This window comes from Malaclemys terrapin, chromosome 2 (genome assembly GCF_027887155.1).
Source record: "Malaclemys terrapin pileata isolate rMalTer1 chromosome 2, rMalTer1.hap1, whole genome shotgun sequence".
Lineage (NCBI taxonomy): Eukaryota > Metazoa > Chordata > Testudines > Emydidae > Malaclemys > Malaclemys terrapin.
The window spans coordinates 177,384,460-177,406,830 of record NC_071506.1 but is presented as its reverse complement, the minus strand read 5'-3'; the positions used below and the strand labels follow the sequence as shown (position 1 = coordinate 177,406,830).

Below are 22,371 nucleotides of genomic sequence, written 5' to 3'. Positions count from 1 at the left end.
CAGTAAAAGAAATGGCAAAGTATTAGAAAAGGTCTCCAAGGCGATGAAGGACCGAGGCCATAGCAGGGACACACAGCAGTGCCGCGTGAAAATTAAGGAGCTACGGCAAGCCTACCACAAAGCCAGAGAAGCAAATGGAAGGTCCGGGGCAGAGCCGCAAACTTGCTGCTTCTACGCGGAACTGCATGCCATTCTAGGGGGTGCAGCCACCACTACCCCAACCGTGTGCTATGACTCTGTCAATGGAGAAACACACAGGGAAGAGGGTTCGGGGAACGAGGAAGATGAGGATGGAGGTAATGTAGGTAGCTCACAGCAGCAAGGAAGCGGAGAAACCGGTTTCCCCAACAGCCAGGATATGTTTGTCACCCTGGACCTGGAACCAGTAACCCCCGAAATCACCCAAGACCCTGAGGGCACACAGGGGACCTCTGGTGAGTGTACCTTTGTAAATATTACACATGGTTTAAAAGCAAGTGTGTTTAATGATTAATGATTAATTTGCCCTGGCAATCGCGGCCAGTACAGCTACTGGAAAAGTCTGTTAACGTGTATGGGGATGGAGCGGAAATCCTCCAGGGACATCTCCAGAAAGCTCTCCTTGATGTACTCCCAAAGCCTTTGCAAAAGGTTTCTGGGGAGGGCTGCCTTATCCCGTCCGCCATGGTAGGACACTTTATCACGCCAGGCCAGTAGCACGTAGTCTGGAATCACTGCATAACAAAGCATGGCAGCGTATGGACCCGGTGTTTGCTGGCATGCAAACAACATCCATTCCTTATCTCTCTTTGTTATCCTCAGGAGAGTGATATCATTCACGGTCACCTGGTTGAAATGGGGTGATTTTATTAAGGGGACATTCAGAGATGCCCGTTCCTGCTCTTCTGAACAGAAATGTTCCCCGCTGTTAGCCACGCGGTGGGGGGAGGGGTGAAGTGATCATCCCAGAGAATTGTGTGTGTGTGTGTGTGTGGGGGGTGGTTTAGTTGGGTTTGTGCTGCATGTTAACCCGGAAACCGCAGCCCCTCCTTTTACATTGAAAACCCATTTTAAATGGCCAACCCAATTCATCCTTGATATGGGAAATGAGGGCGCTGCTGTTTGAAACCATTCCCACATGTTACCATGGCTGCCTGCAAGCCGAAATCTTTTGCCTGGCACTGCGTGAGTGATCTCATATACCAAACCGGCAGGCCCTCACTATAAGAGGAAAAATGCGACCTTGTAACGAAAGAGTGTACCCATTGTTCTCTAAAATGTGTCTTTTTTAACCACCTCTCCCTTTTCCTCCACCAGCTGCAAATGTTTCTCCTTCACAGAGGCTAGTGAACATTAGAAAGAGAAAACGGAGGACACGGGATGATATGTTCACGGAGCTCCAGATGTCCTCCCACGCTGATAGAGCACAGAAGAATGCATGGAGGCAGTCAATGTCAGACATGAGAAAAGCACAATATGAACGAGAGGAGAGGTGGTGGGCTGAAGATGATAGGTGGCGTCAGCTTGCAGACAAAAGGCAAGAGTCAATGCTCCATCTGCTGGAGCATCAAACTGATATACTCCAGCGTATGGTTGAGCTGCAGGAAAGGCAGCAGGAGCAGAGACCGCCGCTACAGCCCCTGTGTAACCAATAGCCCTCCTCCCCAAGTTCCATAGCCTCCTCACCCAGACACCCAAGAACACGGTGGGGGGGCCTCCGGCCACCCAGTCACTCCACCCCAGATAATTGCCCAAGCATCAGAAGGCTGGCCTTCAATAAGAGTTAAAGTTTTAAAATGCAGTGTGTCCTTTTCCATCCCTCCTCCCCCATCCATCCCAGGCTACCTTGGCAATTATCCCCCTACTTGTGTGAGGAATTAATAAAGAATGCATGAATGTGAAATAACAATGACTTTATTGCCTCTGCAAGCGGTGCTCGAAGTGGGGAGGGGAATGTGGGGTGGGGTGGTTGGTTTACAGGGAAGTAGAGTGAACCGGGTTGGGGGGGGGCGGAGGGTTCATCAAGGAGAAACAAACAGAAGTTTCACACCGTAGCCTGGCCAGTCACAAAACTCGTTTTCAAAGCTTCTCTGATGCGCACCACGCCCTGCTGTGCTCCTCTAACCGCCCTGGTGTCTGGCTGCGCGTAATCAGCGGCCAGGCGAGTTGCCTCAACCTCCCACCCCGCCATAAATGTCTCCCCCTTACTCTCACAGATATTGTGGAGCGCACAGCAAGCATCAATAACAATGGGGATATTCTTTTCGCTGAGGTCTGAGCGAGTCAGTAAGCTGCGCCAGCGCGCTTTTAAACGTCCAAATGCACATTCCACCACCATTCGGCACTTGCTCAGCCTGTAGTTGAACAGGTCCTGACTACTGTCCAGGCTGCCTATGTACGGCTTCATGAGCCATGGCATTAAGGGGTAGGCTGGGTCCCCAAGGATCACGATAGGCATTTCAACATCCCCAACGGTTACTTTCTGGTCCGGGAAGAAAGTCCCTTCCTCCAGCTTTCGAAACAGACCAGAGTGCCTGAAGACGCGAGCATCATGTACCTTTCCTGGCCATCCCACTTTGATGTTGGTGAAACGTCCCTTGTGATCCACCAGGGCTTGCAGCAGCATTGAAAAGTACCCCTTGCGGTTTATGTACTCGGTGGCTTGGTGCTCCAGTGCCAAGATAGGGATATGGGTTCCGTCTATGGCCCCACCACAGTTTGGGAATCCCATTTCAGCAAAACCATCCACTATTGCCTGCACATTGCCCAGAGTCACTACCCTCGATATCACCAGGTCTTTCATTGCCCTGGCAACTTGGATCACAGCAGCCCACACAGTAGATTTGCCCACTCCAAATTGATTCCCGACTGACCGGTAGCTGTCTGGTGTTGCAAGCTTCCACAGGGCTATCGCCACTCGCTTCTCAACTGTGAGGGCTGCTCTCATCCTGGTATTCTGGCGCTTCAGGGCAGGGGAAAGCAAGTCACAAAGTTCCATGAAAGTGCCCTTACGCATGCGAAAGTTTCGCAGCCACTGGGAATCGTCCCACACCTGCAGCACGATGCGGATCCACCAGTCTGTGCTTGTTTCCCGGGCCCAGAATCGGCGTTCCACGCCATGAACCTGCCCCAGTAACACCATGATTTCCACATTGCTGGGGCCTGTGCCTTGTGAGAGGTCTATGTCCATGTCAATTTCCTCATCACTCTCTTCGCCGCGCTGCAATCGCCGCCTCGGCTGGTCCGGGTTTCGCCTTGGCATGTCCTGGCTCTGCATATACTCCAGGACAATGCGTGTGGTGTTCATAGTGCTCATAATTGCCGCGGTGATCTGAGTGGGCTCCATGATCCCAGTGCTAGCTATGGCGCCTGGTCTGAAAAAAGGTGCGAAACTAGTATTTGACGGACCAGGGGAAGGAGGGAGGGAGGGCGGGCCGAGTGACAACATGACGTACAGGTACAGGGAATTAAAATCAAGATAGGTGGCTGTGCATCAGGGAGAAACACAAACAACTGTCACACAGAATGGTCCCCCAAAAGATTAAACTGAAAACCCTGGGTTTAGCAGGCCGTTGATTTGACGGAGGGAGGGGGAAGCAAATGAATACAGAACAAACCTATTTTTTACATCTTAAGACGATGGTGCAGCATGACTGATAGCCCTCGGCATCTTCTGGGTGCTTGGCAGCAAATACTGGGCGCTTGGCAGTTAGTGTACTAAGACTGATAGCCACATTTTTCCTGTATGATGACGATGGCCTTCAGGCCTATTGCACGATCTGCTGCTCAGGGAAGACTCTGCTAATGTGCGATGATCCAACTTGTAATAGGACGGTTACCAGTCGTAATACACCATCTACTGCCAAAAGGCAAAAGGCAAGGGGCTGGTGCAATGCAGCCCTACGGCTGCCAGCCCCACAGCTGCCAGCACCCAGATCGCCGATGAAGGCTACCAGTCTGCTGCACCGTCTACCGCCAAAAGGCAGTTAGCTGCTGCTGCTGTGTAGCAATGCAGTCCCACGTCTGCTGGCACCCAGAGGACATATGGTGACGGTGAGCTGAGCGGGCTCCATGCTTGGCGTGGTATGTTGTCTGCACAGGTAACCCAGGTTAAAAAGGCGTGAATCTATTGTCTGCCGTTGCTCTGACGGAGGGGGAGGGGCCTGACGACATGTACCCAGAACCTCCCGCGACACTGTTTTGCATCATTCGGGCACTGGGATCTCAACCCAGAATTCCAATGGGCGGCAGAGACTGCGGGAACTGTGGGATAGCTACCCATAGTGCAATGCTCCGGAAGTCAACACTAGCCTCGGTACTGTGGACGCGGTCCGCCGACTAGAGCACTTAGAGCATTTTATGTGGGGATACACAAAATCGGCTGTATACAACCGATTTCTATAAAACCGGCTTCTATTAATTCGACCTAATTTCGTAGTGTAGACATACCCTGGAACACAGATTGTAAAGTTTAGGCAAAGTGAAGAGTCCAACAATGAAAAGATGTCACCATCTGACAGTAGTTTGATAGTAATGGTCCCTTTCTTTCCACATCAACAAATGTTTCCATATGAAAACCCCCCACTATTATGGTTTGCATCAATTGGCACAATTTTTGGCAGCCTCAGAAGAAAAGTTGAGGACTGAATGGAAACAGAGAGCCCGCTACTCCCTCATTTCTAATGATGAGATACTTGCTGGCAGTGTATAAATACAAGGAATAAAAGCAAGTCAGTACTCTATCTTTTCCTTTTTAAATGTTCAAGGGAGAAATAAAAGACGGGGGATTTCAAAACTGCTACTTTGTAATCTTTAAATGATACCATCTTAACTTTATAAAAAACAGCAATGCTCAAATGGATTAGTCAGTTCCTTATGGTGTGACTGCACACTGCAAAGTGTTTTATGATTGTATATTTAAATATGAGTCAAAGGTGCTAAGGGCTTTAGTTACGTGCTTTTTAATTTTTTAGCTAAATCATACATGAAAATAAAGAAAAATTAAAAATGTTCTTGTAACATCAGTTAAATTGAGTATTCTTTTATCACTTTCATTGTTTAAAATGAGGCATTCAAAGACAGAATAGTAACTAATGGAACTCTGCTCTGTCTGATTAATCCTGCTTTACATCTTTCAATGTTTCTTTTGCAAAAGCAAATAAAGATAGATTTTTAAATAAATAGATGAAGAGTTCAGATTATACAATTAAAATGAGAGAGAGATGCTTGTTAAGCTAATAATGGCTATTGGTTAGTAATTTTAAACTGGTATTTGGAAGACTCTCAGGAAAAATGGACCAGCTACAATCAATATGCCACCCCTCTATGTAATTTGTAGAGGGTCAAATAAAATACTTGAGAAAATATCAGTTCAGTATCTTTGCTTTAGTTGTTGAAACAATTTGTTGGAAACAAGGGCTGTCATTTTATATATTCTTGATTTAATACATTTTTTAAATTTAATATTTATATGATTTATTTTTATTCAATAATTCTATGTTTAATATATTCTTCATCAGGTTTATTTCCCCACCCCCATCAACCTCAATCATCAAGAATCTTGTCTATTTTTCAGATTGAAATTTCCAATAATTTACCAGACTTGGTTATGAACATCTATCGAAAAATGGCTATTTTTACATCTCAATCTGAAAATTCTTACAAGAGTATCTGTTTCAATATTATCAGAACATGTGTTAACTGTCAATTCATCTTCATGTGTGAAAGCGTGGAGAGTACTTTTTCTCTCTTTTCTTTCTGTTGTTACAAAGGGATCAAAATAAACCTTACCCTGAAGAGGCCCGCCACAATAAACCACACATCAGCAGACCAAGGATTAGAAATAAATCTAAAGGAAAACTGTTAGCTGCCACCCTAACACTATGAACTTTACAACCTGTAACCATTAAGAGGGCAATCTGTTTGCTCAAACACATGCACACAATATCCGCCATTTAATACCAAAATATACACAGGAGCATCAAGAGAGTAGGTTTCAAAACAGTCCTATATATAACAGTAATTAATAATTTGTATTAGTTACAACATTTTTATTTAAACAAACAGAACTGGCACCCAAATTTTCAAGGAGATCTAACTATATGGTAATTTAAAAGGACAGTAACAGGCCTGTTTGAATTAGAGAAAATATCAGGCAAAAGTCAAATTTTCAAATCAAGTAGGGTTGCCAACTTTCTACTCGCAGAAAACCCAACACCCTTGCCCCGCCCCTCCTTCGAGGCCCCGCCTCTTGTCTAAAGCCCTTCCCCTGTTCATTCCATCCCCCCTCCCTCTGTCGCTTGCTCTCCCCACCTCACTCACTCGCTCATTTTCACCGGGGTGGCTCAAGGGGTTGGAGTGCAGGAGGGGGTGAGGGCTCTGGCTAGGGTTGTGGGCTCCAGGGTGGGGCTAGAAATGAGGAGTGGGGCTCCAGGCTGAGGCAGTGGATTGGGATGAGGGAGGGTGTGAGGGATCTGGCTGGGGTGGGGCTAGGAATGAGGGGTTTGAGGTGCAGGAGGGGGCTCCAGTCAGGGGGTTGAGGTGTGGGCGGGGGGGGGTGGGAGTTGAGGGCTCCGAGGTGGGGCTGGGGATGAGGGGTTTTGGGTGCAGAAGGGTGCTCTGGGCTGGGACTAAAGGGTTCAGAGGGTGGGGGATGGATCAGGGCAGGGGAGGAGGTTAGGGCCCAGGGAGGGTGAGGGCTCCAGGGATGAGGGGTTTAGGGTGCAGGACGGGGTTCCGCGCTGGAATCAAGGGGTTCGGAGGGCAGGAGGAGGATCAGGCTGGGGCAGGGGTACAGGCTCCGGGCAGAGCTTATCTCAAGCAGCTCCCAGAAGCAGTGGCATGTCCCCCTCTCCGGCTCCTACGTGGAGGTGCGGCCAAGCAGCTCTGCGCCTTGCCCCGTCCGCAGACGCCGCCCCCGCATCTTCCATTGACCACGGTTCCTGGCCAATGGGAGCTGCGGAGCCAGCGCTTGGGGAAGGGGCAGTATGCAGAGCCCCCTGGCTGTCCCTACGTGTAGGAGCCAGAGGGGGGACATGCTGCTGCTTCCGGGAGCTGCGCAGAGCATGCCTTAGCCCCTCCTGCACCGCCGGCCGCCAGGGTCCCTTTTCGACCGGGAGTTCCGGTCAAAATCTGGACACCTGGCAACCCTAAATCAGGGTTTATTTTATAATCAGGTAAATTTATTTTCTATATTCTATGAAACAAACTATATGATGGATTTCCTCCAAACCTTATAGAAACATTCTATGTATCAGAGGAGTAGCCGTGTTAGTCTGGATGCATCCGACGAAGTGGGCATTCATCCACGAAAGCTTATGCTTCAATACATCTGCTAGTCTTAAAGGTGCCACAGGACTCTCTGTTGCTTTTTACAGAAACATTCTATGTTGCTTTCAGAGTAAATCTGGCAATGTTCAGACCAAAACTATGTTCAAAGTTTTTTTTTTTTTTTTTTGTATTTCTAGATGGGGAAAGAGATAGCACGAGAGGATCTTCCTCTTTCCTATGTTCAGCAGCCTCAAACTTTCCCATATTTTGCCAGAGGTTTGATACCTTTGTGTGTGTGGGCGGGGGGGAGAAGAGGGAGAGGCTGGGATGTCAGAGAGTTTGTAGGGGGGTAGTCAGCTACAATAAACTGGTTACAATCTTAACTATGGAGAAGTAGTATCCTTATGGTTACTATACTATCCACCTCTAATGTTAATAGATGGGAAAAAAAATCATGACCATTCATTTCACAAAAGCTGTCAGACAATCTGATAAAAGACTTTCGTTCTCTGTGTCAATAGCTCATTGTTTTCACCCCTACGTGCACATGCTATAATTCTGTTCAAAGTGAAGAATCTGCACTCTCAGTTGGGCCTCCTGGGACCATAGTTTAAATATATCTGTATGACACCCAGGAAATGCTGGAGAGGTGTATAAACTTACACAAATCTGATTTTGTGAACTAACGGTGATGTTCTTACCCTGCATGTTTATCACAATCAAAACAAAATTGCTAGGATACAACCTCAATTTGGTGTTCTGGTCCATTCATTAGCAAAAGTCATATTTTAAAAAAAAATTGTGGTATTCTCAGTGAAACTTGCAACTCCGTTCTCAGTGTGTGAGAAATACCACAAATTTACCAAGACAACCAGCCAGTACAAAAGAAGTAAACAGGAAGGGAAGAGACAATACTAGAGTAATAAAAGCAAAATGAGCAGAGAAGAAACAGCAACAGGCAAAACGGAGAAGAGACCTATCAAGACATAACCCATCCTGTTGGCCATTGTATGCTTCTGTCACAGAGTGGCTACTTTCCACCACCTATTAAACTACTGTCAGTCTTCTGCTGCACTTGCCCAGTTCTCCTCCATCACTTCTCCTTCCACTCTCCATCTTCCCTCTGTCGGCTCAGGAACTGCCACCTCTGCTCCCACTAACTATCTTATCCCTTCTCCATAATCCCTTTTACTCAGCTGCTAATCACTTCCCAATCTCTAGAATTAAAAAAGGCCAAAAACAAATTACTGTTGTAATGTGCAGTGGTCAAAAAGCATAACTTTAAAGTTAGTGTATCTTAATTTGAAGACATGCAATTAATATTAGCAGCATGACCACACCTGCTAATCAAAAGACACTAAACATATTGCTCAGGTTAAAGTCATGATCTCTCATGAAGATTTCCTGAATTACTAAATGTTCCCAGAAACTCTTTTTAAAGTAACTTAGATATGAAAGACTGCTGAAAGGGCATAATTTGTCTGTCACTTCTTTTTACACTTTTACTGTGGGAGGACAAGGCTTCCTATTTATGATTATTTACACAAAAAAGTGACATTGCATATTTGTATGTACTATGATGGTTATTGCATGCACAGCTAATATCCAGTCCCACTTTTGCGAGTGAGATTGGCAAGCAGGCACTGTTCTTACTCAAACGTATATGGTCATATATTCTAAGCAAGTAACCCCTTAAATTTTGTGTTTTTTTCCTATTTTACAGGTAACCATTTTTGTGACCTTACAGTAAAAATTCTGCCATCTTCAACAAGAGACAGCATACTTAAATCCCAGGGTTTAGAACTAGAACTACATGATTTGGTTGACTTAAAGTAAATCTGTATATGATAATTACAGTGATACGTGTTTTTGAACACCTTCCATTAACACTGTTTCTCAAAGTGTAGGGTGAACACCCAACATGGCTCAAAAGATATATAAAATTAAGATGTGCAGACCTTTACTATCATATTGCCAAGTTATGAGGGAGAATATTGGTGTCATTTTCCTGAATGTCAAGTATCAGAGGGGTAGCCGTATTAGTCTGTACCTGTAACAGCAGCAAAGAGTCCTGTGGCACTTTATAGACTAACAGACGTATTGGAGCATGAGCTTTGGTGGGTGAATACCCACTTCGTCGGATGCATCCGACGAAGTGGGTATTCACCCACCAAAGCTCATGCTCCAATACGTCTGTTAGTCTATAAAGTGCCACAGAACTCTGCTATTTTCCTGAATGGGGCTCAGTTTTGAAAACTGTGGGAAACAGGGCACTAAGAACAGCAAAAGCACTGCATGTCCAGTTTGGTTCCAGTCTAAATTTTATCTGTGAACCCGTAGAGACTGGGGCCTGGGCGATCAAACCTAATACTTAGAGTCAGGAACTAGAACCAGAGTCAAGAGTCAAGCCAAGAGCTAGAGCCAGTACCAGAAGCCAAGCTAGGGATTGAATCTGGAATCAGCATCAGAGTACAGTGCAGAAGCAGGGGTCGGGGGGTGAGGCAGGAAAGCAAGTATCAGGAACAGACAGGGGTCTGGGATTAGGAGGGCAGGAACAGAAAGGCAGGGCTCAGGAATCAGGCAAGTTAGGCAGGATCCCTAGCAGCAGCCAGTAAGAGATTCATTTAATTACTCAGACAACTTCCTGTGCCTCTTTCTGGTTTAAGGACTGCGTCACAGCCAATGGGTGGGACTGGACATCTCCCCCAGTCAGGAGCTTCGTGGGTAGGCCCTTTGTGAGATAGAGCTTCACAAGCCCCCTTCTCTTCTGGTTCAGGTGAGCTGCTGGGTGGTGGCCACGGGCTCAGCACTGCCTGGGGAATCCATGGGCCCGGGTTTGAGGTCCACAATCACTCTCAGAACCTGACAAGGGTTAGGTTCAAACTTTGCTGGCAAAGAAATTCTTGCCTTGTGTTTTAAAACTGAGAATATACTGCATTTCAGATTGGAAGCCTCAATGCTCCAAGTGACATGGTGCATGTAATCAGGAGTAATCCTGCTCACCAGAAACCATCTTCCTTAGCATCACAGAAAAAGAAACTGCATTTTAAGTTAGAAAATGTATTTTTCTAGCTCTTTTGTCTGGCCAGTGCCTAACGCAGGCAATGGCTGGTAAGTTTATTACCTTCTCCAATTCTCCAAGTTACTGAGAACACTCTTATTTTAGCTATATTTGGAAATACCTGTCGCTTTGTATATGAAATATTATGGTGTCCCCATTTTTTGCATAATCTTTAATTCTGAGAGACTTAAATACAGAATTAGTTTAATTCAGTGTAATATTGTTACTCTATTAAAGATGTTTTAAGATCTGAAGTCAAAACAATTGACTTGCTGTTTGCGAGATCCTTACCTCCTCCGTGGACTGCGGTTCTGGGAGAACTCTGAATCACTGTCCTTTGATGTTGAAGAACCCTTATACGTGTAAAAAACATCCTCTGTTTCTGTAATATAGGCAATCTCATTTGTAAGGTTGTCTACAGATGAGTGTCGTGGTTTACGAATCTCATGACGTAGTCTAGGACTCCTCCTTATGGGAAACACGTGAACACAAGTTGGTTGAGACAAAATCCTTCGTAAAGCTTTTTCAAAAGTGACTAATTCCATTCTATTGCAATACATGCCCTGAGATCTAAATTAAAGGACACAGTAAGTTTTACTTCAGTGACAGAAAAATTGGTTGAAATGACAGAAGTATAGGGCTGGAAGGGACCTTGAGATGTCATTAAGTCTAGCACCCCGTGCTGAGACTGGATAAAGTAAAGCTGGACTATCCATGACAGGTGTTTGTCTAATCTCTTCTTCAGAACCTCCAATAATGGGGATTTCACGATCTCCCTTGGAGGCCTATTCCAGTGCTTAACTATTCTAATAGTTAAAAAGTTTTTCATAATATCTACCCTAAATCTCCCTTCCTGCAGATTAAGCCCACTGCTATTACTTCTACCTTCATGAGACATGGAGAACAATTGATTATTTTCCTTTTTATAATCAACCCATGACATATTTGAAGACTGTTATCATGGCACCCCCTTCAGTCTTCTTTTCTCAAAACTAAACATGCCCAGTTTTTTAGCCTTTCCACAGACATAAGGTTTTCTAAAACTTTTTTCATTTTTGCTGCTCTCCTCTGGACTCTCTCAATCTTTCCTAGAGTGTGGCACCCAGAATTAGACACTACTCCATCTGAGGCCTCACCAGTGCAGAACGGAGCAGGATGATTACCTCCTGCATTTTACATACAACACTGCTGTTAATACACTCCAGAATGATATTAATGATCATTACATATTTCTGAAAATCTTGTGACCATACCATGTACAAAGTGCAGCAAATAAACTGAAACCTGTAATACAAATGTGCTTTGACAAGGAAATGAACTGATTGATTTTTCCCTGAAATATGATATAATGATCAACTTCCTTGGTAGATTACTTGTTTTAAAATAACAGACTTTTTAAAAAATATATACAGACTATATTAAAATATATACTATGTCCTGTTTTGTAAATGTACAATGAAATTGAGCAATTTGCCTTTATTTTTTGTAAGGCTGAAACTTTATTTACCAAGTAGGGGTAACAGGAGGAGACCGAGAAGGCAGGCTTTTGGTCTCTAGATGTTCAACTGATAAAGATCTCCTCATAGTTGGGTTCCATACCATCCCACCTATGACTTTTCTGCAATAGTGGCTGTTTACAGACCTGAAAGGAAATAAAAATACCCTTTATATAACTGTTTTACATAGAATACGAAAATCAGTTACATTTATGCAAATTAATTTCACAAGTACCGATTAAGCCTTTTGTAGTTTCTACAATTGAAAGGAAATGCTTCAAAACTCCCAAAAGAAAAACAATCATTTTCATTTCAGCAAGGTATCCTGGGTTCATTAATTCATATCCAAATTGTTTTCTTTTTTATTACATTAGATTGATAGAAATGTATTTCTTCCTTTGTTTTAGAACTCTGAATTCCAATCTAGTTAATAGATGCAATTATTGACAAATAATTTTAATGTTGTCATTATTTTATTTCATCATTGCCTAAACTCTCTCAAAAACTTTAGATTTCTTCTTCATTTAGGATCTGGTTCTGCAGCACTTATTTACATGTAATTCTCATTTAAGTGATTGGAAACTGTATGTATAAAGACTGGCAGAATAGGGCAATGCATATATACATAATTAAGAGCCTCATTCTTAAATATGTTTGTTCAAATGTTATTCTATGGAACTTATACACACCAATTAGTGTAACTATTAGAAGGAGTAAGTTTTCATATGCTTATTAAAGCAATAATGGCACCATCAGCTTTAACACCTTATAATTTGGTGGGGGCGGGGGAAGTGAGCATTATGGTGAATTATAGGACAGTCTTGTTTATGAGCTTTTTTATTTAATGTTATGTTAGCTAATAGTTAGCCACATATCTAATTTTTTATTTTTATCCTAGTTCCAGAAAGAAATGCCATGCCCTACTGAGGTTGCTTATTAAGTCAACAGCAGCAAGCAGAGAGAGTAGCAGGAGACAGGTTGCTAATTTTTTTAATTTCTTTGGTAACAACTGCTAAGATGCTCTGCACTTAAGAGTGAGTCATGGAGAAAGTCCTACACTTCTCATGAAAACTGTAGGTGGAGTGGGGGAGGTAACAGTGATGTGAGGTCTGGGATCTGGAGCTGTTCCAAAAATAAGTAGTGCTCAAATGAAGGATCAGAAACTATAAGGTCCATTTTCTCATAAATGGTCATAGCAGATAAATGTTCTATCATTAGAAAGCAGTGATTCCCAGCATTCCAACAACACACAGAATGGATTAATAGATGTTGTGATTTATGAGCTCTTCTACCTTAAAACTCTAACAGGTCACTCAGAATAGCACTGCTTTTACAGCAGTTGTCCAGATCACACTAGATCTAAATCCCCGCAGTAAGATCCTTAGATTTCTGCGGTATGTTTCCTGAACTCTATACATTATTTAGGTGTTATCCTTTTTTATTTTCTGACTGTTTTACCATTTCTTTCGGTAAAATTCAGGAGGTCATATTGCAAAAAATTATCATTTTATTTTTCCTCTTTGGGGACAATTTGTGATACATAACAAAAGGACAGAGGGAAATAATTTTAAGTTTGGAAGCAGCTCTCTTTTCCTGCTGTGATAGTTTATATCAGCTGACAATCTACCCTCTGGCTCTGTGCTGGACAGAACTTGCATGGCATGGGTTAAGATTCATACCTTTGCAAAGCTACGAAGCCTGGAGCATATAGTTTTCTAGCACACAATACTATCTATGTATGCAGTGGATTGTTGGATACAAACAATTCTCCCTCATTCTAATAAAACAATTATGTTTAGTTTTCCAGGAGTTTTGCTCTCCAGGACACATGGTAGTTAAATAGTTTAAGTTTATCTATTGGGTGTTTTTAGTTCTGATCAAAGGATGTGTCATCTATGGTTTTAAACTTCATTTCAAAGTTGACTTGAAAAGCACAAATGGAAGTGGAATTGAATGTATCCTATTCTCATATTTATAGATTCCAAGGCCAGAAGGGACCATTGTGAGCATCTCAGCTGACCTCCTGTATAACACAGGCTATAGAACTTCCCCAAAGTAATTCCTAGAGCAGATCTTTTAGAAAAAACATCCAATCTGAATCTCAAAAAAGACCTCTATCAAGTTGTTAAGATATTCCATCATCCTGTTTGACCTGAAGACCTGTATGAGAATGGGGGATATTGAGGGTGTTTGTTTGGGGTTTTTTTGCTTTAGAACCATGCTCATTTGCTAGGATGGGGCTAATCTCCTTTAGAACCCATGGTTATTATCCATTTTTTAAAGTTTATGTGCTCACCTTGTTACTGAAACTGAAGCCATGTGTACTGTAATTGTTCTGGCTCAACTCCCAGAATGATAAGAGTTCCAGTAGCTAGTCTATTATCTTAGACAAAGGCCATGTGATTGGCAACAGTTCATTCTTTGGGCAGAAAATAACAAATCTGACATTTAACTGGAATAAGATAATTTAATAAAGTCCTTTAAAGCTGACAAAATAATTTTAATTACTTAGACAAATGGCAGAAATCTCTAGGTTTTTTTTTTCATATTCAATGTATTGATGGAAACTGGAGCCTCGGAGTGTTTACCGCTCTTGAAAAGGAGAAGGCAGCTTGCTTAAAATATATACTAAGGCTTTTAATGAATGTGCTTTGTTGAAGTATAGAACCCATTACGTCAAGACGGCACAAGATTACCAACAGCATCCAGGAGAAATGGAAAATATTTTAAACTTACACATGCAGTGTCAGGAAAAAGATGGAGGGAGGGTTGACTGTCAAAATCCTCCAACTTTTAAGAAAGGCACCTCAAACTTCCTAATGAAAAGCGTTTGGTACAGTATCTAACAGGGCTGTCAAGCGATTAAAAAAATTAATCATGATTAATCACACTGTTACAAAATAATAGAATACCATTTATTTAAATATTTTTGGATGTTTTCTACATTTTCAAATATACTGATTTCAATTACAACACAGAATACAAAGTGTACAATGCTCACTTTATATTTATTTTGTATTACAAATATTTGTGCTGTAAAAATAAAAGAAATAGTATTTTTTAATTCACAGAATCATAGAAGACTAGGGTTGGAAGAGACCTCAGGAAGTCATCTAGTCCAACCCCCTGCTCAAAACAGGACCAACCCCAATTAAATCACCCCAGCCAGGGCTTTGTCAAGCCGGAGTTTAAAACCTCTAAGGATGGAGATTCCGTAACCTATTCCAGTGCTTCACCACACTCCTAGTGAAATAGTTCTTCCTAATATCCAACCTAGCCCTCTCCCAATGCAACTTGAGACCATTGCTCCTTTCACCTCATACAAGTACTGTAATGAATCTCTTTATCATTAAAGTTGAACTTACTAATGTAGAATTATGTACAAAAAAAATTACTGCATTCAAAAATAAAACAATGTAAAACTTTAGAACAGGGGTCGGCAACCTTTCCAAAGTGGTGTGCCGAGTCTTCATTTATTCACTCTAAGTTAAGGTTTCCCGAGCCAGAAATACCTTTTAGCCTTTTTTGAAGGTCTCTTTTTATAAGTCTATAATATATAACTAAACTATTGTTGTATGGAAAGTAAATAAGGTTTTTAAAATGTTTAAGAAGCTTCATTTAAAATTAAATTAAAATGCAGAGCCCCCTGAACCGGTGGCCAGGACCCGAGCAGTGTGAGTGCCACTGAAAATCAGCTCGCGTGCCGCCTTTGGCACGCGTGCCATAGGTTGCCTACCCCTGCTTTAGAACCTACATCTCCAATCAGTCCTACTTCTTGTTCAGCCAGTCACTCAGACAAATAAGTTTGTTTCCATCTGCACAAGATAATGCTGCCCACTTCTTGTTCACAATGTCACCTGAAAGTGAGAACAAACATTTGCATGGCACTGTTGTAGCCAGCATTACAAGATATTTATGTGCCAGATGTGTTGAAGATTCATATGCCCCTTCATCTTCAACTACAACTCCAGAGGACATGCATGCATCCATGCTGATGACAGGTTCTGCTTGATAACAATCCAAAGCAGTGAGGATTAATGCATGTTCACTTTCATCATTTGAGTTAGAAGCCAGTAACAGAAGTTGATTTTCTTTTTTGAGGGTTAGGGTTCTGTAGTTTCCGCATCAGAGTGTTGCTCTTTTAAGACTTCTGAAAGTATACTCCACACCTCATCCCTCTCAGATTTTGGAAGGCACTTCAGATTTTAAACCTCGGGTCGAGTGCTGTAGCTATCTTTAGAAACCTCACATTAGTACCTTCTTTCCATTTTATCTAATTATTTGTCTGAGTGACTGGCTGAACACGAAGTAGGACTGATTGGACTTGTAGGCTCTAAAGTTTTACGTTGTTTTGTTTTTGAGTGCAGTTAATATAACAAAAAAATCTACATTTGTAAGTTGCACTTTCATGATAAAGAGACTGCATTATGGTACTTGTATGAGGTGAACTGAAAAATACTATTTCTTTTGTTTATCATTTTTACAGTGCAAATATCTGTAATAAAATAATATAAAGTGAGCACTGTACAATTTGTATTCTGTGTTGTAATTTAAATCAATATATTTGAAAATGTAGAAAAACATCCAAAAATAGTTAATAAATTTCAATTTGTATTCTACTGTTTAATAGTGTGTTTAAAACGGTGAGTAATCACAATTAATTTTTTAATCACTATTCATTTTTTTAATCACGTGAGTTAACTGTGATGAATTGACAGCCCTAGTATCTAATAATTGACAAATATCTCAGATTTAAAACACTTTATAACCAATGCTGAGAAAATGTTTTCTAGATTTTTCAATTTTTCCTCCTAAATTGACTTTGATCATGAGTTCTCCAAAAGAGACTAAAGGTTCTCTGAGTACCCTCAATACTTGGATTTTCCTCTCAGTTTACTTGCCTTTACACCTCTCTAGCAATTGCAGGAGAAGATGGGTATATCAATTTTTTTTTTAAAGAAGGTCTTTTATCCTAAAATAAAAAATTCTTCAGACAAGTGTTTTGCAATTATATGGAATAACTACAGCAACTAGATCATATGCTTCTTTTCTCATAGCAGGTATAACTGTGAAAACTAGGAAGATTTGAAAGAGTTGGTTTTATTTTTTATTTTTGTTTTAAACTGCTTTTTAAACTGTCTACAAAAATCCCTCCTTCAGCTTGATAAGCTAAAAATGGGCAATAGCAATTACTTTGAAATAAATTTATATTTTTGTTTGAGGATCTTCTACGAATACAATCCCAGACAGCCTAATTTGTGATGTTTTTATTCTACTGGCTATCAAATTACATAGTTTTCCACTGGGGGGGGGAGCGGGGAGAGCTGCCCTCCCTGTAAGTACTAAATAAACTGCACAGATTTACGTGATATAACTATCAGTATTTATAGTAGCAATTTAGAAAGGGTGAAGAGTATATTTATACCAGTGTATCATCCTTTTATGCTTTTCATTACAAGACTCCTATTGCGTAAGGAAGAAGGATTTGTCCCTTCATCAAATACATTCTCGAGAAGCTCAATCTGTAGCCTTAATACTTCTGTTCTAGAAGTGCCATGGAGGCATTATTAATCCCATTAGAAAGACAGACAAACAGTACATTTTCAGATACTGATGCTTAAACTGTACCTGCAAATAAGAACCTCGGAACACAACTCTTTCATATGGTATGATTTACCATACCATATGAAAGGTGAGGAAAGGGACAGGTGAGCAAAGCCCACAGATAAGTGGAGAACATGAAGACCTGGGAGATGGGTCGGAAATAGGAGGGAGCGTGGGCTATAATGGCAAAGAGAAAGGAGGGTCGGGGCAAAACTGGGAGGCAAGATCAAATCAGTATCTTAGATGCCTAGATACAAATGTGAGAAGTATGGGTAATAAGCAAGAAGAACTGGAAGTGCTAATAAATAAGTACAACTATGACATTGTTGGCATCACTGAAACTTGGTGGGATAATACACGATTGGAACGTTGGTGTGGATGTGTACAGCTTGCTCAGGAATGATAGATGGGGGAAAAGGGAGGAGGTGTTGCCTTATATATTAAAAATGTACACACTTGGACTGAGATGGAGATGGACATAGGAGACGGAAGTGTTGAGAGGCTCTGGGTTAGGCTAAAAGGGGTAAAAAACAAGGGTGATGTCATGCTAGGAGTCTACTACAGGCCACCTAACCATGTGGAAGAGGTGGATGAGGCTTTTTTTAAACAACTAACAAAATCATCCAAAGCCCAAGATTTGGTGGTGATGGGGAACTTCAACTATCCAGATATATGTTCGGAAAATAACACAATGGGGCACAGACTATCCAATAAGTTCTTGGACTGCATTGCAGACAATTTTTTATTTCAGAAGGTTGAAAAAGCTACTGGGGGGGAAGCTATTCTAGATTTGATTTTAACGAATAGGGAGGAACTTGTTGAGAATTTGAAAGTGGAAGGCAGCTTGGGTGAAAGTGATCATGAAATCAGAGTTCACAATTCTAAGGAAGGGTAGAAGGGAGTACAGCAAAATAGAGACAATGGATTTCAGGAAGGTGGATTTTGGTAAGCTCGGAGAGCTGATAGGTAAGGTCTCATGGGAATCAAGACTGAGGGGAAAAACAACTGAGGAGAGTTGGCACTTTTTCAAAGGGGCACTATTAAGGGCCCAAAAGCAAGCTATTCCACTGGGTAGGAAAGATAGAAAATGCGGCAAAAGACCACCTTGGTTAACCACGAGATCTTGCATGATCTAAAAAATAAAAAGGAGTCATATAAAAAATGGAAACTAGGACAAATTACAAAGGATGAATATAGGCAAACAACACAGGAATGCAGGGGCAAGATTAGAAAGGCAAAGGCACAAAATAAGCTCAAACTAACTACAGGAATAAAGGGAAACAAGAAGACTTTATCAATACATTAGAAGCAAAAGGAAGACCAAGGACAGGGTAGGCCCACTGCTCAGTGAGGAGGGAGAAACGGTAACAGGAAACTTGGAAATGGCAGAGATGCTTAATGACTTCTTTGTTTCGGTCTTCACCGAGAAGTCTGAAGGAATGCCTAACATAGTGAATGCTAATGGGAAGGGGGTAGGTTTAGAAGATAAAATAAAAAAAAAAAAAAAAGTTAAAAATCACTTAGAAAAGTTAGATGCCTGCAAATCACTAGGGTCTGATGAAATGCATCCTAGAATACTCAAGGAGCTAATAGAGGAGGTATCTGAGCCTCTAGCTATTATGTTTGGAACATTATGGGAGACGGGAGAGATTCCAGAAGACTGGAAAAATAGACTTTCATTCATTTCTTCAAAAAATCAGCAGCCAGCAGGTCCTGCTGCACCACTTACTACAGAAGAGCGGAAACTTCCCATCTTTCCATAGTTATACCGAATTCAGAAGAGCTTGTTTTGCAGGAGCTCCTGACCTACCAAAGTTCCAAATGCTTAAATATGTTCTGCATTGCATTGCTTTTTTTGAACAAAAAACTCTTCCAGCTATACTTATTTCCTAATAATTTGAAAACACTAATTCCTTTGGTAATAGCATCCAAGTATTAGAGTAAATCCTAATGTATTATAAAAGATTAATTGAAAATAATTTTTTGAAAATACTATCCATTTAATGTAGAGCATGATACAGATTTCAGTTTTAAACTCAAACCAATTTTGAATTATGCAGGATTCGTTAGTGTATTTTTCTGTCTACTCTTTTTTCTTATGAATGTTAAAAATAACAATATTGCAAAAAAGGTTCCTTACCTCTGTTATTAACATAACCTGAGATTATTAAAAGTAAATGTAAATTTTTCATCTTTAAAACTTCTTATTTCTCTCAACTTAGAAAAGGAAAACAGACAAGTCCGCTTCGCAAAAATATTTTGTCATTAGTTTCATGTCACTTTTACTTTCTGGTTCTCTTATACCTTTGTACAAGGTTGAACTATGTGGGTTTTAAACCATACTGGTGAACCAGGTTTAAATCCAAAGAACTTTTTTTTCTTTTTAATTTAATGTCATGAAATATTTCTATAAAATGAGGTTCCATAATAAGGATACCATGCTACAATTCTATGCCTGTTTCTACCTGGAGATCTCAAAATGCTCTGCAAACAACAAAACTTCAAGAACTGTCCTGTGAGGAATTAAGTTTCTCTTTATTTTACAGTTGGGGAAACACACACAGTGCGGTTCAGTGACTTACATGCGAAATATATGATAGTACTGGAAACAGGATTCAACTCATGAACTACTGTCCTGAGCTTTCAACTTTGTGTAGAAAGTGTGTACAAGACTTGAAAATGATTTTTTAAATTAAATAGAAAGTCATGTCTTTAGGCACTGTACTCACTTTGTTGGGTTTCTAGAACCAAAGGTCCAATAATGGGACAATATCTTTCTTTCATGAGGTAGTGACGACTTTGTCTGAAAAAACGTGTGATGCTCTACACAAGATTTCCATAGATTTTTGCATGCTCTGTAATTTAGCATGTTGAAGGCAACTATATGTTCTCTGGATTCATTCTGTAATAATAAAACACAGTACGTATTAGTATAGAATATGCAGATTGACAATATTAAGAGAAAGATTTAAAAATCAAGTAAAGCTAACAGGCAATTTACAGCTAAAAGTAATTTTAAACTGGTAAGTCATCAGTAAGTGCAAAGAATCAACAGAAAAAAATAAAATTGATGGCTCCATAAACTATTTTCAAGTGGTAAAACACTCATTGATGAAAAACCAATCTGAAATGTCAAAGACATGTTGCAATCACTTTTCTGACCACACTTTATGAATTTAAATATCATTGACAAAACTGTGGAATCTGCTTAAGTTATCGGACTGCTCAGATGTCAGTTAAGATATCAGATCTTCATACAATGATCCTTCCAAAACTAAAGAAAAAAAATCTTTTACTTGAGTTTTATATGCCTACATTGTTTAGGGAAAAACAAAAATTCAATGTGGAGTACATTCTAACAGAAGATCAGTTTAGAAACAACCCAAATCAGACTCAAAACAGTTCTTAAATTACTTGTGATAGAACTACTTAAGATATAGAGACCTCCCAAAAAGCATATTACAGAAGTTTACAGCACTGACCATGGTACTGACCACTGTAAACAAGGCTATCACCACCATATCACTGTTGGTTAATTTCAATGAAATAAATAGGTCCAGAGAGTCAGAGGTGCTAACATAACCCTGTCATTGCACAAAGCTAAACAGTTAACAAGTTTCAAGATTTTGTGTACAGAGACCTTGGTCTGCTTAGTTCCATGGCAACAATCCACCACTAAAAAAATCTTTTACATTTTTTATTGAAGATACAAAAAAAAAAAAAAAAAAAAGGAAAAAACAATTAAAGCCCTTAAAATATAAAGTATTAAACAAGGTTTTTGTTTTAACAATTCTCTTGTTCCCTTTCCCTTTAGGTCTAGAAAGATTTTATAAGGAAACCCCCACCCTCCATTTAATAGCCTTTTAGACTAGATGATATTAAAGATGGCAATAACTCCTTTTTGGGGAAAAGAGAAATAATTGAGATGGGCTGGAGATGCTGTTGTTGTTTAAGCTTGATGCTGCTTTTCTGAAGGCAAAATAAGACCAACACACAGAGAAAGGGATAAAAAAGAATACCAAAGAGAGAAAATGCAGTTTTCTCTGGTGCTGCCTCTTACTTGCAATCTTGCTTCCAGAGAAACACAGGCACAACACACAGTCTTATCAGCCACTTTGAAACCTAGCAATCTTATGCCAGCTTCAGGCTGTTTAACATGTTGCTTTTAGCCGCCTCTCTGATCACAGGTTCTCAGCAGTTCTGCAAAAGATTCAGTCTTGGCTGGCTAAGCCAGACTCTTATTAAATGCAAGGCAAAAGAGAGAGAGAGAGAGAGAAGAGGTGGGGGAAGGAAAAGGACACACAACGGTGAGAGTGACAGCAGGAACTCAAATCTCACATTCCAGGTGCTGTTAGGACTCAGCCAAGGCTAGTAGAGCATGTCTTCAGTTCCCTCTCTTTGACTCAGTCTGGTCACAATGCCTTTTGCAATCAGGACAATAAAGGACCAACAGTTTCATGGTGGATCCCTCGGTCCCAGCAGATGGTCGGGGTCGAATTCATGATAGTAAAGCTCACTCTTCCAGTTCACCCATCCCACTTAGTGTCATAATTTCCCCCAAAGTCTCTTTTAAGGACCCCCTAAAGGGGTGATGGCTGGAAAAGCTCAGAGGGCGCCATTATTTTGTCCACAAATTAGGCCTAATTTCCCACACACCAGTTTTGGTCCATTAATTTCCAATTCTATCTTTTGTTTACAGTCACAATCTTTACACAATCCTTGGGCGGTATCAGTAGACACTTTTATTTGGACTAATCTAATCTTTTTATTTCCCTTTTGTACCTTCTTCTATCAGCATTTTTTGTTATAAATTATTCTGACATTTTATTGGCACCTTTCATCCACTTCTGAACAATTGAGTTCATAACTGGGGTAGACCCTAATTATTAAAACATCACCTACCAGCTAAAACACATATAGAGAGCCAACATTTCACAACTACTACTTGTTAACTACCACATA

General features: G+C 40.9%; 1 protein-coding gene across 4 annotated transcripts in view; it reads right to left on the bottom strand.

The window, feature by feature from the left end:
- PTPN3 (protein tyrosine phosphatase non-receptor type 3) overlaps window positions 1–22,371 on the bottom strand; it is a 287,151-nt gene that overhangs the window by 102,918 nt on the left and 161,862 nt on the right. For all 4 annotated transcript variants that reach the window (XM_054018775.1, XM_054018773.1, XM_054018774.1 and 1 more), the window contains 3 exons: window positions 20,139–20,311; window positions 11,817–11,951; window positions 10,601–10,777 (listed from right to left, as the gene is read on the bottom strand). In XM_054018775.1, coding sequence (XP_053874750.1) covers window positions 10,601–10,777; window positions 11,817–11,951; window positions 20,139–20,311 — 485 coding nt within the window. The remainder of the gene's footprint in view (window positions 1–10,600; window positions 10,778–11,816; window positions 11,952–20,138; window positions 20,312–22,371) is intronic.